The following is an 18,113-nucleotide window of genomic DNA, read 5'->3' on the forward strand; positions in this document are numbered from 1 at the left end:
CCAGTCTTCTCCACCACACCAGCACCAGAACAAATTTCCTATGCACGTTTGTACAATAGAATGTGTATGTGCATCATTATTAATCAAGACATTTCCCATTTGGTGATATAATTTATGAATGTAATATTTCTTTTTTCCTGCAGTCATGTTACTCAAACAACATCATGGACACACCCTGTTATGAGCTCTTTGGGTCTGATGGAACCAGGAATAAATGACCAAACCCTGAACTCCCCAGAGTCCACAACTTAGACGAAGGCCGAAGACTGTCTGCACTATCCTGGTACTTTCTGCCAAAACGTTTTGTCAAATTTTTTGTTTTTTGTTTTTTTATAAATGACGCACTGATCAGCCACAACATTAAAACAACCTGCCTAATATTGTGTAGTTCCCCCTCATGCCGGCAAAACAGTGTCAACCCGCATCTCAGAATAGCATTCTGAGATGCTATTCTTTTTACCACAAATGTACAGAGCGGTTATCTGAGTTACCATAGACTTTGTCAGTTTGAACCAGTCTGCCCATTCTCTGTTGACCTCTCTCATCAACATAGCATTTTCATCCACAGAACTGCCCCTCACTGGATGTTTTTTGTTTTTGGCTGTTGTGCATGAAAATCCCAGAAGATCAGCAGTTACAGAAATACTCAGACCAGCCCATGTGGCACCAACAATCATGCCACGGTCCAAATCACTGAGATAAAATTTGTTCCCCATTCTGATGGTTGATGTGAACATTAAATGAAGCTCCTGACCTGTATCTGCATGATTTTATGCACTGCACTGCTGCCACACGATTGGCTGATTAGATAATTGTATGGATGATTGTTGGTGCCAGATGGCCTTGTTCGGTATGTGTATATATATATATAGAATGCAAGGTGATACTGCAGTGCACTTATTGCAGAAATAGAGAAATCTAAGAGAATTTAGTGAAGTTTATGTTTAAAACTATCAGTGGGGTAAGAAAAATAAACTTAATTCAAAATATATAGATGTATAGATATTTCTACTGGAAAACAAGACATACAGTAGCATGATTTTTTATAAAAACTTTCAGCAATCGTATTTAAAAATCATCAATAAACCGATACTCCAAATCCTTATTCTCCTTACATTGAACTACTTGTGGCCAAGGCTCTTTGATAGGTCATGAATTCACATTCATTTGAGTTTTCCTTGTTTTTCTGTCTGTCCGCTGTTTTCTCACATTTTAGGAATTTCCTCTCATGTTGTACACTATTCTCTTTCTGCTCTGTTCCTTGACAAAACAATGGACGGGCCCAATCTGTTTTCCAACATTTAGAATAAGTCAAACATAATTGAAATGTTTGAAGTTAAAGGACGTGCCGTCTTGGTAAAGCAGGAATAAACTTTGGAAGGACACAGTGAGTTAACCAGGATGGACTGCTTTTGTAATGTCCATTAGATTTGTCTTTGATCTACTTTCTGAAAGTATTTTTTCAGGCATAGATTTGTTGAAACAGGAGTTTGTTTTCTTTTATTCAAACTTCTTAAAATCATAATTTTAATTCTGCTGTTATCCATTGTCATGTTTCTAGTTAGACTATTATGCAAGGTAGCATACCTGTGAAAGTTTATTCTCTTGCATGTGCAATTAGTTTCCTATTTCCATTAGCAATGTGACAGTTTTATTGTTGTACCCTATGCCTTATATGTACATTTCTTTTGGAAAATGACACATTTGCTTTGTTGTGAATTCACTCTACCTGATGGCATGTAATTAGCCTCAGAGTTCTCGTATACAGTAGTTCATGAAGATAGATGTGTTTCCTTGTGAATGCACTTTTGCAGTTCTAATAAAGATCAACTGTTAAAAATCCATGCGCATTAACCACATTTTTGCCTTTTGAAAGACTATTAGCTGTGCGTGTCTATTTCAGGCTGAGTGTGCACTTCTCACACTGTTAACACCGTAGGCAAGAAATATTGATTTTTCTCTCCATAGCAGGTACTGTTATATATAGAGTTGTTTGCAGGAATTTCAAATCAAATAAAATGTTTATATGCCCATCCATCCATCCATCCATCCATCCATCCCAAACACCACTGATAAGGACATATGCTCTATTCTGAAGCATACCATATGCATTACTTTTGGAAATCTCTTCTCTGTGCTTCGTGATCAGTAGAATTAGCAATTTGATGATGTCAATCTACACCTGATGCTCCTCCAGGATTACCAAGAGGCATATAAACATAATTAAGGAATGAATAGCCTACACATCATTAATGAGTTTTGGTACAGCATGTCATCTTGGAAAATGTCTAAAGATGACAACTAAAGACAATTAATTATTCATTTCAGAGTAGCTAATGTGTAGGCCTGCCTGCCATCTAACTAGTTGCAATCCATCCTGTTTCCAATTTGTCAGACACATGTTACAACATGTGGTTTAGTTGTTCTAAATTAGAGGAGGAGTGGCCAGTCGTGGCCTACTTTTCTGCAAGGAACGTCACATCTGATTGCTTTAGCAACCAGTTACCAAGGTAACAAAAAAGAAGAAAGACAAGTTCTATAGGACTCTGATAGAAAAATCTATTTGCCTTTTTCATGCTCAGCTTGGTTTATTTAGAAAATCACTGAAAATGTATTCAAATTTCCCATCCATTACTGTACATTAGTCTGTTGTGACCATTTAAAACCAGGTAACAAATTATATTAAATATATTTGAATTGTAAAGTTCACAATTTATTTAATCTTATATTAAAGTATCAAAGTATTTTGAAGTAATAACCAATACCTGTTCTAAGTGCATTTGGAGGCCAAAACTCAGTATGCCAGGATGGCAAGGGTGGTAGCTCCAAATAAAGTGTATTAGCAAAACTGATGACTGGAATAGCTAAAGATATACTATACCCAGTGTTGGGGAGTAACGAAATACATGTAACAGGATTACGTATTTAAAATACAAAATATAAGTAACTGTATTCCACTACAGTTACAATTTAAATCATTGGTAATTACAATACAGTTACATTCAAAAAGTATTTTGATTACTGAAGAGATTACTTTGCATTTTATTGTAATTTGTTTCATTTAATATTTAGCCCTTTCAGATGGAAAACATTTATACATATAAATGATGCGATCCAAAGTGCATTTGAACAGCGGTGAAACACTTTCTTATGATGTGTTACATTCATACAAGCAGACAGAGAAGTACGTTTGAAGTTAGTTTGGAGCACAAGAAATATAAATAAACCTTGTGTAAATTGTCAGATTTATGCTACGTTAAAATGCTATTTCTAACCATTTTACATGCACATGTTACCAGGCACGATCATATTTTTTTATCGAGAAAAGTCACGTTGGAGTCCTGGGTAGCTCAGCGAGTACTGACGCTGACTACCACCCCTGGAGTCGTGGGCTCAAATCCAGGGCATGCTGAGTGACTCCAGACAGGTCTCCTAAGCAAATAAATTGGCCCGGTTGTTAGGGAGGCTAGAGCCACATGGGGTAACCTACTCATGTTCGTGATTAGTGGTTCTTGCTCTCAATGGGGCGCGTGGTAAGTTGTGCGTGGATTGCGGGGAATAGCATGAGTCTCCACATGCTGTGAGTCTCCGCGGTGTCATGCACAATGAGCCAAATGATAAGATGTGCGGACTGAGCAACTGAGACTTGTCCTCCGCCACCCGGATTGAGGTGAGTAACCGCGCCACCACGAGGACCTACTAAGTAGTGGGAATTGGGCATTCCAAATTGGGAGAAAAGGGGATAAAAAAAAAAATAATTCATGTTGGATCATAATTTCTTTTTTTCTAGTTAGACCTTTGATATTAGGGCAAAAATCGTATTCTTGATAATAATTTTTTTATTGTTTTCCTGTAAAAATATCTAAAAATCCTTAAAACAAAATCAATTTGATTTATCTTGTTTTAGAAACAACACTGCATAAGATATTTAGGTTTTTCAGAGAATGTATTTTTAACATGTGTATTTTGTCTTACTGTACTGGCAGAGTTTTTATAGTCAAAACAAGTGACAAAATCTACCAGTGCTGAAGAAGTAATCCAAAGTATTTAGAATACGTTACTGACCTTGAGTAATCTAATGGAATACATTACAAATTACATTTTACAGCATGTATTCTGTAATCTGTAGTGGAATACATTTCAAAATTAACCCTCCCAACCCTGACCATACTATACCATAGTGCTTTGATGAGAGTTTTTTTTTTTTTTTTTTTTTTTACATTTCAAGTATGTTCACATGGCGTTTAAGCTTTGTTGATGTAAGTTCTCTTGGAAACAGTAGGTCACCCCCATCTGCACTTGATGTACGCCCACACATATATAAAATGAGCAGAATTATATGATACTAGATATTGAAAGGTTTTACAATAGCTTATAAACATCTTTTGAGCAAATAAATAAATGCCAGACTATATAAAACATAGATTAATTTCAAGATTAATTTAAATGAATCTATATTTTATATGTTATCTATATTTTATATAAATTAATTTTCTTTTAGAAAACTCCCTCCCCTCTACATAGATTTTTGACTTTTCAAATGCAATTGGTACTGATTCACTGGCTACCTTTATTAAGGTCAAAATACCTTAAAATTGCCATTAAATTGTACTGAAACTTGATGACTATGATTATCCTCATTAAAGGGATAGTTCACCCAAAAATGAAAATTCCCTCATCATTTACTCACCTTCATACCATCCCAGATGTGTGTGACTTTCGTTCTTCTGTAGAACACAAACAAAGATTTTTATAAAAATATTACAGCTCTGTTGGTCCTTACAGTGCAAGTGAATGGTGACCAGACTTTTGAATCTTCAAAAATCACATAATGGCCACGTAAAAGTATTCCATATGACCCCAGTGGTTAAATACCTTCAGAAGCGATATAATAAGTGTGGATGAGAAACAGATAAATATTTATGTTTTTTTTAATACTGTAACTCTACACTTTCATATTCTTTCACATTTTTAAAGTGAAAATTAAAGTGGAGATTTATGGTGAAAAAAAGGATTTAAATATAGAGCACAACACCCATTTATTTATCCCATAGAAAAATTTATTTTCAATAATAACTTATAAACCTTTAAAGGCAGACATACCGTGAGCTACGAGGTTGTTCATCGATGGTATATGCTTCCGTTGAAGCCTTCCATCTGTGTTATTTCAACTACATTGTTTAAAAATTGTGTTTGATTGCAGAATTAATGGTAAACAACTACATTACCCATGGTACAACAGAGAAAGATCCACCAATCAGTGAACAGCGGCCAACGAAACCCCCAAAAAGTGCTTCAGAGCAACTGCCCACTCCCATGACGATTTTCTAACACTTTTTTCCCTTTAAACAAAGTTTGTGATGTTGTGATTCACCTCGGAGCTGGTTGGTTTGGTTCATGGCTTACAACTCTTTTATGAAGGATTTTATGAAAAGTCTATGGAAGAAATGAATGGGGAAAATACTTCTGGAACCCAGATGGCTGAAAAAGTGGGCGGGCACTGTTGTGCTCTATTGATCTGTTTCTCAGACACATCTTATCACTTCTGAAGATATGGATTATACCACTGGAGTTGTATGGATAACGTTTATGTGGCCTTTATGTGATTTTTGGAGCTTCAGAGGTCTGGTCACCATTCACTTGCATTGTCTGGGTCAACAGAGCTGAGATATTCTTCTAAAAACCTTCTGCAGAAGAAAGAAAGATATACACATCTGGGATGGCATGAGGGTGAATAAATGATGAGATAACTTTCATTTTTGGGTGAACTATCACTTTAAAACCCTATTTTGCCGTTGTTTTTATTTGATTTTATTTGCATATGTTTTCAAGTTTGTACTCTTGATGGCATCTTCTGTTTGTATATAGCAGACCAAATTGTGTTTGATAACTTGATATGCTTAAAGTCTTTCTTTCGCTGTGTTTAGATTGATAACAGTGTTCTCAACGAGTTAGGGGCCTCAAGGTTACTTAAAATATGTTATATTAAAATAACTTGATTAAAATGATGAAAACGCTAAAACAATCAAGATTACAGCATATAAATGGACGTATAAACTATATACAGTAAATATAAATTAAAGCAAAGCTGGGTCACTCTCTCAGTTCAGCTCTGTTCATCCAAAGCCACGCCCCTTTATTTGACAGTAAGCTTTTGATTTTTCCACCGCGTGTAATGCATGCGATGAGACCGTCACTTTCATGGACAGTTTCATGCGTTCACTGATAGCAAGATACTGTAGCTATTCCCTAAATCTTATAATAAAACATTTGCTAAATAGTTGGGAAGTTGAATTCCATGCAGAAACACCTATCAGCAACTCTAAACTGCTAGAGGAGCGAAAATCAGTCCAGATAGTCCCGCCTCTGACTGTTTGACGTCACACACCTCAGTCTTCACACATGGTCATGATCATCACATTTCTTCCCCAAGGCAAAACCATACACACACTCACACACGCACCTCAAGCTGCATTTACTGGTGCTGTAGAGAAGAATCTCACTTCACTTGTCCGTATTATATATTGCCTCTAATTTCACTTCTCTTTTTTAAAATAATATTTGCACGGAGTAAGAGTGATTATGTCCAGACCGCTCACCATGAATCCAGCTTTCCTACCTGCGCAAACTAACGGCGTTTTGAGGGCGCTCCTGGAAAAACCCATGAAACTACCTTTGCACCAAGATGAAGGTGATTAAAAGCTTTTACTTTGTATTAGTTTGTAACGTATAGGGGATAACTGTTTTGTTAACTTTGATTTAAAGGAGCTGTCAGTCAGATGATTCCTGTTATGCTAATATTCTCTGCATAATAAATAGCTATTTGTTTTTGCTATGAAAGTCCTTTTTGTGCTGTTCCATCAATATAGTTTTTTTTTTTTTTTTCCCTGAGATGCAGCTAAAAAAGTCGCTCAGAATAATGCCCACATAAAAAAATGATGGAAAATGTAATAATATCATTATTACATAATTAATAACTAGTAAAAAATTAAAGTAATTTTTAAAAGCTGCTTTATAAAAACTGCTTGGATTATGATGGATCAAACTAAGATTGAAGTATTAACTATAATTACTTATTGCACGGTGAAATGTATTAAATGCACTGTTAAAAGTGGAGTTATTTCTTTTTGATTTGACCTTTAAAGTTACACTGAAAAAAAGTGTAACCTAAGAAATGTCCTTCAAGTGGTAACATCTTAATAATTATTATTATTATATATTAAAAAAAAATAATAATAATAATTTAACATCACTGAATCAACCTTAAAACTATAGGTTTACCAATAAATCTCTTTTTAAGGCTAAGATCAGGTAGAAATGGCTCCATAAGTTAACAATTGCAGGTTACCACTTTTTAACAGTCTACTTATGTTGGTGAAACTCGCTGTAGTCAGTCCAGTCTTTTTAAATGATATTTTGATTTGACAGTGTGGTTTATATTCTTTCAGGTTATGGGAAGGAAAGAGAGAAGGTGAAAAAGTTGGAGGAAGAGGGGAACCCTCCACAGTCAGCTTTCTTGGGGCCAACACTTTGGGATAAAACATTGCCTTACGATGGGAATAGCTTTCAATTGGAGTATATGGACCTTGACGAGTTCCTTTATGAAAATGGCCTCCAATCCAGTCCCGCACAACATGACCAAAGCCTCCATCACCAGCAACAGCAGCAACAACAGCAGCAGGCTTCCATGCCACAGGACCCCCTCTCAGTCATGGACCTCAGCAACCGGGCTATCACCTCTGTCCACACAGGCATGGTGCCTCAGGACTGCCATCACAGCCCAGGCAGAGCAGGTAAAACAGTTTCTGTGTCCCACGGTTTCAAGTCTTGACCCAGTTGTTTGCCTGTTCCCCTTAAAAAACAACCATCTGAAAAGATGTTAAGCTGGGTCATATGTCAATGTCTAAATATGATAGTGTGTGGGTGGTAAATAGGAGACAGTGAATGCATTTTTGTTTGAGTGTGTGTGGAACGAAGGAGCATAGTTTCCATCAGAGTATTTCAAATGGTATGTTGGCCCAGGAAGTTATCTATTAATGTGAATTGTCAGCCATAGACATATGATTACTCTGTTCTATTCTTTGCAATACTATTCTATTCTAATTTTATTTCCAAAAAACAAAGTTTGTATATGTATAAGCAAGTCCGAGAATGAAAACTAGCAGATGATGAGATTCACAAAATATTATACAGATGACACATGTAAGATTGCATTATAAAAGTAGCCATCTAATAACAAGCAAAAAGCTCTAGTCTATATGATTTTCTAATTACCCGAAAATCTGAAATTAGAGCACCATGAAAATTGACTTGGAACGCTTGGAACTTTTTATTTTTTAGAATAATCTCAGATATTTTTTGTTCTTGAAATTTGTTTTTCCAACACATGAACGTGTCTTCCTGGGTAAAATTTAATCTAGATGAATTAAGTAGTTTAAGTGGTCAAATAAAGTGGTCAAACTTGCCAGCTTGTCTTTTTTCTTGGGAATAAATACTCTTATGCATTTACTTTTGAAAAGTTGTGATTTAGAAATTTTTTGAAATACATGCTCAATTGTCTCTGCCTAAACAAGCTTTTGGGAGTTTAAAGCCTCTAAATCTCAAACCTGTCCACTGCTTTTGTCTCTTTAACTACCCTATAATGGTATTTTCCACAATTTGCATCCAGTCAAAACAGACGATCATTTTCCTAGTCTGAGCCATCGGCGCGCAACATCCATATACAGTCTTATGGAAGACTTTTGATACGTCCTATATAGGAATTTCATAAATATATTTTATAATTTTGGAATCATGGATTTAATATCAAGGGAAATAATTAAGCAATTAGGCCTAATTAATTACAGAATTATTCTTCTATTCTTCTAGATCTTGTTTGGTTAGGTCCGTAAAGTAATTCCTTTTGATGAAAAAATATTTAGTATCTTAACATTAAATATAATTTAAATTGTAAATGATGATAATTTGAATAATCTAGTCATTAGAAATAGTTACAAAAGTGATTGCAGCCACATACAAAGTTATGTTTGTCAAAATGCTGCTAAATTGGACACCGGAAAAACATAAAATGCTTTCCAGACATTCTGGGAAAAATCTGGAAAAATAATTAAACTAAACTAAACTCATTTACTTTTGACCAATTAAGCATTTTATATTGCTTATGTGACTGAAAAAAGACAGATCTCAAGATTGTAGCTACAGTTTGGTTTTATGGATAAAGAGCTGATGAGTTGTAGTTAGGATTATCAATGTCTGGTGCACCACCAAGTGGTTTAAAGTAGTCACGACAGCCCTTCCATCAAGTGTGAAAATCAAACACCTCCAATAATTTCTGAAATAAAATGTTTTTTTCTCCCACAGTTTTGCCTGCGTCACGTAACACGCCAAGCCCAATAGATCCAGAGACCATTGAGATACCAATGAGCTATGAGCCTGATCCAGCAGACCTGGCTCTGTCCAGCGTGCCTGGCCAGGAGGTTTTCGACCCAAGAAAACACAAGTTCTCAGAAGAGGAGCTGAAGCCTCAACCTATGATCAAGAAATCACGCAAAATCTTCATTCCTGATGATATGAAGGTAAATTGGGGCTAGTTCTTCTGTTAATAGCCTACCTGGGCATAAAGACGTTGTATATAGACATATTACTGGTCCCCAAATTCAGTATGGTCATTTTCACCCTTCATCACTGACCAGCTGGGCTCCAGGCTCTTGCAAAGAAGCTTATGTCCATTCATTCATCCTTAGGCAACCAGGCCCACGTGATCTTCCTTTTCCTGGTATCGCTTTATTTCTGCTGGGTTTAGGATTAAAGGATTTGTCATTTTTAATTTTTTCAAATAAAAGTGGATCCCTCCCCAGCTTTGTAGAGTAGTAACTTGCTCAAAGCTGATTGCACAGCAGTGAATGCGTGAGAAAACTTGTCGTCACAATGACGACAGTTTTGTTTGACATGCCTATCATAACTAAGCAGGGAGCCTTTAAGCAATAAGGAATAGGAGGCCATGCTATATTGTGAATATACTAATGGCTGTTGTTAGATATGATGTGCAGCCCCTTCATTTGTAACTTTACCTACAATATAGCATAGCCTCAAGTGCCTTATTGCTTTTATAAAAACTGTGTTCATTATTATTGCATAAAATGAATATTAAGGACACTGATTTTCATTAAAACATTATTTTATGAAGCAAATTTATCAATTGTCATCATTCCACTAAAAGAAATAGTCCCAGACATAACAGAATGTGGCATTGCAACAAAAATAATATGTGTGCTATACAGGTGTTTTAAGTCATAGCTGTTACTGTTTCACATTTTATCGTGGCTGGAATGCTATATTGACCAATCACTATCTAGGACTTATACTGACCATTATATAATTTGTCATAATTGTATTCAATTTTATATATTTTATTTATATAATTCTATATATATTTTATGTGTAATTTTATATAATATATACTTTCATAGAATTATAATATTTTCTATATATTAAATAACAATTTAAATATTTGTATAACAAAGTTATAATTAAATTATAATTATTTATATTCATTTATAATTTTATATAATTAAAAATGTATAATTTTTTGTATAACTTTATATAATTACATACAATACAATTTGAGATGTTAGGCAGAATGTTAGTCTCAGTCACCATTCGCTTTCATTGCAATGAAAGTCAATAGTGACTGAGGCTACCATTCTTCCTAACATCTCCTATTGTGTTCCAAGAAAGACGGAAAGTTGGATTTGGAGCAACATAACTGGGTAAAATATGACAGAATTGTCATTTTTGGGTGAAAAATCAAATTAACTTTGAACATAAAATATAATAACAAGAGTTTTACTGTTGTGGCATATTCTGGTTAGGCTTAAAGCACCGAATAGCAATCAGGGTAATCTTGGCACAATGTAATTGGGCTCCCTCATCTCTACCCCACCCCTTTATTCTGCATATTTTGAGCAGGATGACAAATACTGGGCAAGGCGCAGAAAGAACAACATGGCTGCCAAGAGGTCACGGGACGCTCGGCGCCTCAAGGAAAATCAGATTGCAATCCGGGCTGGTTTCCTGGAAAAAGAGAACGCGGCTCTCCGACAGGAAGTTGCTGACCTACGGAAAGAGCTGGGGCGTTGTAAAAATATCCTAACAAAGTATGAAGCTAAGCACGGCCCCCTGTGAGGCCCTGGGGCCCCCGAGGTTCCCGTGCCCTTCCAGTTTGAAGGACAGTATTCTTTGGTTAAGGTCCATTTGGCCTGTTGTTAAACCAGCCCTCACATCAGTCTGTTCTTGGCACCTTAGAAGGTAGAAAATGTTTCGTCATGTCATGTGTTTATTTTATACATCTTATAGAGAACTTACCTGTTATTGCAAACAAACCCATTACTGTTTGCTGATCGTGTTTCACATTAGGACATACAGTACTACTTACATTTCAGTGTGTGGTAGCATTTCACTTGTCCTTATAACACAAACATTTTGCCTTGATTTGGTGTATTTAAGCAGTAAAGTCAGAGCTAGAAGACTCTAAAGACTCATACCCATAGCGTTGTCTATGAAAGTGGTACATGTGCATAGCTACTTAGGGCATCAGATGTGTTTAGGTATTGTGTCTCTGTGAAGACATTACTCTCACAAACAGAACAGAATGTAGCAAGATTAATGATATAAGAGTTTGAATTACTAAAATAGTTCTTTATCTCAAAAAGCTTAACATATTTGTATGAAGGCACTAGCCTGTTGCAGTAATTTCATCTGATTCAGCAGAGATCATGATCATAATTTATTCTGCATTTACCTTGCTTTCCAGTTTTAACTGTGAACAAAGGAAAGCATAGTGAACAAAATGCAATGACATTATTGCAAAAACAGCGCTGTTTTGGCAACCTGGTATTTAGAGTAGATTTATACAAATGAGGGTACATTGCCTTTTGTTGGTCAATTGTGAAATGAATGTACAGTAGAAGTATGGTGTATTTTAAGTCTATCACACTTTACTACAAACCAAATGATATAAAATACAAAAAGATTATATTATTATATTGAAATTGAAAGTTTTTACAAAGCTATTCTTGTTTTGTTTTTTTACTGTATTTTCATATGAATTTCTGAATATAATTTGATGAATGTATATATTTATATATAGGCATCAAACTATATGAAAGAGTTCTAAATTCTATGGTATGGGCATTATTACAACACTTATGAACATGTGACCATAGTTTCTTTACCTTTTAGATTTGTCTATTCTTACAGAGGCACTTTGGTGTCCACGTCAAAATGGAAACAAATATTTGATGTTTCTTGTTTTCTTTTTTCCATTGTTGTTACTTAAGTTATACTGTCAATGCCTTTTTTGTATTAGTGGTGATGCACAATCATGAAATATGGTATTATTGTGTGTTTGACAAACATGGTAAAAGAACGCTGTTCTCGGCCATGAAATCTGAGAATGTTTCATTGTGTATTTCAGTAAACAGAATTGTCTTTTATATTAAGTATATAAAATTGCAGCATGTTTTAAATATTAACATTATTTGTTTCTTCATATGATTAATTGACTTATATATTTGCAATATGTTGTCTCTTGTGGTCCTTTTTTGGTTCCTTTTCCCTGTTTAGATGCTTTTAATGAAAATAAAAGCTTTTAAAAAGCTGTTTTCTGGTGATATTGCATTTAATGAGTGATAAATAGTATATGTATGAGGATGAGTAATGACCATCATCTTACTCATTCCGCAACATGCAAAGGCTTTAGATGCTTTTAATTTAGATTTGTGGGGTTTATTTAAAAAATGAAAAGGTACATTTAGATCCTAAAAGAAAATCTGCAAGATGTCTATAATTTTTTTAATTATTATTATTTATTTTTTTTTTTATCAAGAACAGCTTAGATTAAACTTTGACATAACAGATACTGTATTATATATATTCCACAAGACATAAATGAAATTGAAATGAAATACACAACCATTACAAAAGACTGCTGATGATTGTCAGTAATGCTGAAGGAGGCACCAAGGGTGAGGAAACTTTTGAACAGGATAATATGGGTAATTTCATTCATTATTTTGTTTTGTGAAATTTACTTAAACATCTGTCATGCAGCTTCTTCAGTGCAGTACTAAATAAAAAACAAAAGACCAAAGTTTATGTGTATATAACAATATATATATATATATATATATATATATATAAGAATATTAGGGACAGGAACATTACTAGTGTTTAGAATGTGTAATGTCCATATTAATTTAGGTTCTATATGTTAATTACTGTAATATAATTACGTTTTAGTATAAAAAAGTAGTGTAGTGCTATACCTTTCAAATAATTGTAATCAGATTACAGTTAATGTCTTTCAATTAAGTTAATTACTTTTAATTACTGTTCTTTACTATGGTGACATATTTCTAAAATAATGTATTATATGTAGAATACATTTAAAACATGGATTACTTTAATATGTACATCTGTTTGCATTTCTGTGAAGGGTGTGTGCCCCCTAACAAGTCAATAAACAGAGGGAAATAGACATTATTTTAAATTCGTAAAGCGGAAAAACTTTTTTTGTCATAAAATTAATTTAACGCATTACATTTTAAATTCTTGTAATCAGATTACAGTTACTGATTTTCAAATTAAAATATTACTTTTAAGTACATTACTTGCACTAAAGTAATATATATAATACATTTAAAATATGAATTCATATGTACGTCTGTTAGTGTTTCTGTGACAGCTGAAAGTTGTGACAGTAAATGAGGAAATAGACATTTTGAACTTGAGCGGAAAACCAAAAACTTCTAGGAAAGGTGATTTAGAAAGTAACTTAAAAGTAAAAGAATAACGTGCTTACTTTTACTGAAGTAATCAGTAAAGTAATCCGATTACATTTAGAAGTAATAAGTAATTTGTAATGGATTACTTATTTTGAATAACTTACCCAACGCTGGTCTCTGTATATTCTCTCTTAACAACTGACTATCAACCGACAGCCTGAATGTCAATACAGTACAATACTGTACATTCTATATACACTACTATATATACTTTTTTTATATATATTTTTATTTTTATTTTTTTATTGAATAATGTGTATCTATATAGTGTGTATTGTATACTGTACAGTGTATGTTATTATTTGTATATTGTTGAGTGTAATTATGTGTATATTAGACTTTAAATTGTACTGTGTTAATCGGATGTTATTGTAAATTGGTATAGGTCTCATCACTGTCACGACTGCTATGTTGATCGGAACTGCACCCAAGAATTTCACACACTATTGCACTTGTGTATATGGCTGTGTGACAATAAAGTGATTTGATTTTGATTTGATTTGATGATACTAAAGAATGAAGTTCCGGGACATATACACTATATTGCCAAAAGTATTCGCTCATCTGCCTTTAGACGCATATGAACTTAAGTGACATCCCATTCTTAATCCATAGGGTTTAATATGACGTCGGCCCACCCTTTGCAGCTATAACAGCTTCAACTCTTCTGGGAAGGCTTTCCACAAGGTTTAGGAATGTGTTTATGGGAATTTTTGACCATTCTTCCAGAAGCGCATTTGTGAGGTTAGACACTGTTGTTGGACGAGAAGGCCTGGCTCGCAGTCTTCGCTCTAATTCATCCCAAAGGTGCTCTATCGGGTTGAGGTCAGGACTCTGTGCAGGCCAGTCAAGTTCTTCCACACCAAACTCGCTCATCCATGTCTTTATGGACCTTGCTTTGTGCACTGGTGTGCAGTCATGTTGGAACAGGAAGGGGCCATCCCCAAACTGTTCCCACAAAGTTGGGAGCATGGAATTGTCAAAAATCTCTTGGTATGCTGAAGCATTCAGAGTTCCTTTCACTGGAACTAAGGGGCCAAGCCCAGCTCCTGAAAAACAACCCCACACCATAATCCCCCCTCCACCAAACTTCACAGTTGGCACAATGCAGTCAGACAAGTACCGTTCTCCTGGCAACCGCCAAACCCAGACTCGTCCATCAGATTGCCAGATGGAGAAGCGTGATTCGTCACTCCAGAGAACGCGTCTCCACTGCTCTAGAGTCCAGTGGCAGCGTGCTTTACACCACTGCATCCGACGCTTTGCATTGCACTTGGTGATGTATGGCTTGGATGCAGCTGCTCGGCCATGGAAACCCATTCCATGAAGCTCTCCACGCACTGTTCTTGAGCTAATCTGAAGGCCACATGAACTTTGGAGGTCTGTAGCGATTGACTCTGCAGAAAGTTGACGACCTCCGCTGACCCCGCTCTGTCATTTTACGTGACACGTCATTACGAGTTGCTGTCATTCCCAATCGCTTCCACTTTGTTATAATACCACTGACAGTTGACTGTGGAATATTTAGTAGCGAGGAAATTTCACGACTGGACTTGTTGCACAGGTGGCATCCTATCACAGTACCACGCTGGAATTCACTGAGCTCCTGAGTGCGGCCCATTCTTTCACAAATGTTTGTAGAAGCTGTCTGCATGCCTAGGTGCTTCATTTTATACACCTGTGGCCATGGAAGTGATTGAAACACCTGAATTGAATTAGATGGGTGAGCGAATACTTTTGGCAATATAGTGTATGTGTTGGCACGTCCGCGTTCGTGAAGCGGAAGTCATCATAGTTGGCTTAACTTGAATGCCGGTGAATGGGGGACCACAGCAAATTTAATTTTGCTTACCTGTTTGCTCCAACAGCAAAAGAAAAAAATCAATGATTATGCTTTCACAGCTTTGCAAAAGAAGATAAAAAATATACAGTGCTGGATAACAACAGTAAGAAGCCAAATTTTCTTTTACTTCCTTAGCAGCTGTGTTAGGCATCTACGTATATATATATATGGGTGAAGACACCTGTCTCTAATTGTAATTGATGATTTTCTCGTTTATTAAACTTGTGATGCTGGAAGATTACTATCAGCTAAAAGATGTAAGCCTAAAATGTACCACTAGAGAGCGTTCTCCATCCAAAGTTGGATGTCTCTCTGAAAAGATGTTGTCAGTACTCCGTCATTAATGTTACAAAATATTCTAATACCTCGTTTATACTCATCTTCATCATCATCATTGTCGTCATCAATGTAATCATCCTTTCCAGAGAATATGCAGCTAAGCACTACCTCCCCTCCACATCCCCTCCCCGTGCACGCAACTAGTTCACCTCTCTCTCTCTCTCTCTCTCTCTCTCTCTCTCTCTCTCTCTCTCTCTCTCTCTCTCTCTCTCTCTCTCTCTCTAGCCTTTGCATGTTGTAGTATGATGGTACACTCCTGCAGTGACAAGTGTTCTGAGCAGACCCTCAGTACAGTACGTGGGTACTCCAGACAAACACAGATGACTTCCTGTGGGATTATGTGGCATTTATCAAATAGACTAGGAGTTATATAAAGCCATTTGTAAATGCAGAGGGAGCAGATTGGGATCTAACATTAATCCAAGCCTGCATTCTGCCTGGCTGCAATCCAGCTAAAAGAAAGGACAGGCAGCACCAATTACAGACCCTACACTAGTCACATCCTTTTTCTCCACTGGCCATACACTTGTCTGCCTTCTCCACCTCAAGGCCACAACTAGATAACTGACCCTGATCAATTAAAGGGATTGTTCAGGAAAATATGAAAATTCTGACATCATTTACTAACCCTCATGAGTCCAGTATGACTGTTTGGCAGAATGATGGCTTCAGTCACCATTCAGTTTCATTGTATGAAAAAAAATGCAATGTAAGTGAATGGCGACTGAGGCTAATGTTCTTTTGTGTTCCATGGAAGAAAGTTATACAGGTTTGGAACTACATGAGGGTGAGTATATGATGACAGAATTGTCATTTTTGAGTGAACTTTCACTTTATGTGTTTAAGTTAAATTTTATCCATATACTGTATGTGATTGTTTGTGTTTTTTCTTTGTAAATAGGGTTAGGAACTGTTAAAATTATTCCAAATTTGTTCAGTAAGCCATGGCTGTTATCATAACTCTTGAAGAGTCATTATCATGCTGAAGCATGCAAATAAAAGGTCATGCACAAAGTGTGATAAGAAAAAAATCATTAACTTTTATTCACCAATTTACAGTTAAGCTAAAATTAGTTCTCTAAATGGCCTGAGTGCGAATATATTGCATTTCACTACTTTTTATCACTTTTTAATTCTCAAAAATCTATATAGTGAAAAATTTATGTTTGTCATAAATGTAATTATATATTTTTTCTAGTTGCAAAAACAGAAAATAATTAAACATATTCTGGACAATATATTAAACATATATGGACAAATATTAAGACTGCAGGAGACAGCCTGCAACTTCACTGACTATTTAAATATGGACTATGTACTAATGCTGAATTACTCATACACCCTCATCTATATAGCAGTTATTTTTGTTGTTGTTTTTTATGATTAATATTATTCTACTGTTATAAAAATTGACAAAAATAAACAATAGGCCTATTTCAGCAAAAAAAAAAAAAAAAAAAAAAAAAAAGTGACATTGTTACACTTGCATTTAGGCAAGTGTATTATCTCCTATTAAATTTTCTGAAGGTGAGCCAATATTATTACAGTATAAAATTTATATTTTTAATAATATATGCATATGATTATATGCAAACACACACACATTCAAAATGTATAACTGACACATTCAAAATTTATAATTGATGTACTCGTACCACATGGGTACAATTCAATGCCTGTTTGACAAAGCTGCATGTGTAATCACATCTGTCCATTTATATGGCAAATTACATTGTGACTGTACACATTTTCAGAGGTTTGCCCTGTTTAGGTGTCCACATGTGTCTTCTACAGGCCTCTATCCAGTGTCCAGAGGATAAAATAATTCAATTTCCATGATGAAATTATCCACAATGAACTAATGCCGATGCTCTGAAATAAAAGTAAAGAAGAGAGACCATTAAAAGTGTGTTTTGACAATATGTCTAAATATGTCTATAATAAATCTAAATGGCAAAATGCTGTTTGATGCTTTGTCCGTTTACTGCTGGGATGTCAGAAGGTCAAGTTATGTAATTTTGATGGTGTGCATTAATGTCTTTTAAAACAGGTGCTATGTGGAGATCAAGAGAAGAACAGACTGCAGA

The 18,113-nt window shown here is 35.3% G+C and overlaps 2 protein-coding genes across 8 annotated transcripts in view; both read left to right on the top strand.

The window, feature by feature from the left end:
- The window catches only part of LOC127423486 (syntaxin-binding protein 4-like), a 50,402-nt gene extending 48,586 nt beyond the window's left edge, over nucleotides 1-1,816 (top strand). For 4 of the 6 annotated variants that reach the window (XM_051667825.1, XM_051667830.1, XM_051667829.1 and 1 more), the window contains one exon: nucleotides 144-1,816. In XM_051667825.1, coding sequence (XP_051523785.1) covers nucleotides 144-252 — 109 coding nt within the window. In that variant the 3' untranslated portion in view covers nucleotides 253-1,816. The remainder of the gene's footprint in view (nucleotides 1-143) is intronic. The other 2 variants (XR_007894330.1, XM_051667827.1) reach the window with 1 other exon arrangement.
- Nucleotides 1,817-6,438: 4,622 nt separating this feature from the next.
- LOC127423135 (hepatic leukemia factor-like) lies at nucleotides 6,439-12,735 on the top strand. 2 transcript variants are annotated; one of them, XM_051667221.1, is made up of 4 exons: nucleotides 6,439-6,691; nucleotides 7,449-7,793; nucleotides 9,361-9,575; nucleotides 10,966-12,735. In XM_051667221.1, the coding sequence occupies exons 1-4, from the start codon at nucleotides 6,583-6,585 to the stop codon at nucleotides 11,182-11,184; spliced, it is 888 nt and encodes a 295-aa protein (XP_051523181.1). In that variant the 5' UTR covers nucleotides 6,439-6,582; the 3' UTR covers nucleotides 11,185-12,735. The 2 variants fall into 2 exon arrangements, with proteins under 2 accessions (XP_051523181.1, XP_051523182.1); XM_051667222.1 differs by having other exon boundaries at nucleotides 10,969-12,733.
- The last annotated feature ends 5,378 nt before the right edge of the window (nucleotides 12,736-18,113 follow it).

The sequence above is a fragment of the Myxocyprinus asiaticus genome, chromosome 32 (assembly GCF_019703515.2).
Source record: "Myxocyprinus asiaticus isolate MX2 ecotype Aquarium Trade chromosome 32, UBuf_Myxa_2, whole genome shotgun sequence".
Classification (NCBI taxonomy): domain Eukaryota; kingdom Metazoa; phylum Chordata; class Actinopteri; order Cypriniformes; family Catostomidae; genus Myxocyprinus; species Myxocyprinus asiaticus.

Excerpts from the sequence above, each read along its gene's own strand:
- LOC127423135 (XM_051667221.1), top strand. The coding sequence starts at position 6,583 with ATGTCCAGACCGCTCACCATGAATCCAGCTTTCCTACCTGCGCAAACT. Across the intron at positions 6,692-7,448 it reads ACCTTTGCACCAAGATGAAG|GTTATGGGAAGGAAAGAGAG; the intron begins GTGATTAAAAGC and ends ATATTCTTTCAG. Across the intron at positions 7,794-9,360 it reads TCACAGCCCAGGCAGAGCAG|TTTTGCCTGCGTCACGTAAC; the intron begins GTAAAACAGTTT and ends TTTCTCCCACAG.